Source organism: Penaeus monodon, chromosome 23 (genome assembly GCF_015228065.2).
Source record: "Penaeus monodon isolate SGIC_2016 chromosome 23, NSTDA_Pmon_1, whole genome shotgun sequence".
NCBI classification, from domain to species: domain Eukaryota; kingdom Metazoa; phylum Arthropoda; class Malacostraca; order Decapoda; family Penaeidae; genus Penaeus; species Penaeus monodon.
This window is the reverse complement of record NC_051408.1, coordinates 16,128,530-16,128,744: the sequence shown is the minus strand read 5'-3', so window position 1 is coordinate 16,128,744 and position 215 is coordinate 16,128,530. Positions and strand designations below refer to the sequence as shown.

The 215-nt window shown below is 45.1% G+C and overlaps 1 protein-coding gene across 1 annotated transcript in view; it reads left to right on the top strand.

The window, feature by feature from the left end:
• Window positions 1-215, top strand: part of LOC119587822 (signal transducer and activator of transcription 5B-like) — a gene marked incomplete at both ends in the record, with an annotated part of 7,842 nt that overhangs the window by 6,627 nt on the left and 1,000 nt on the right. Inside the window, 1 exon segment of the mRNA XM_037936526.1 lies at window positions 16-193. Within this exon segment, the coding sequence (XP_037792454.1) occupies window positions 16-193 (178 nt within the window).

Here is a 215-nt window from a genome sequence, read left to right as displayed (position 1 = left end):
AATCTATTTTACTAGGTTACAAGAGAACACCTGCGCCAGCAGTGGAACGATGGCTCCATCATGGGTTTTGTGGGTCGACGCCAGGCAGAAGAAATGCTTAAGAATTCCAAGTCAGGCACTTTCTTGCTCCGTTTCTCTGACTCTGAATTAGGAGGGGTGACAATTGCCTGGATGTATGAAGATACGACTAAAGGTTAGGTGGAATTTTGATCTAC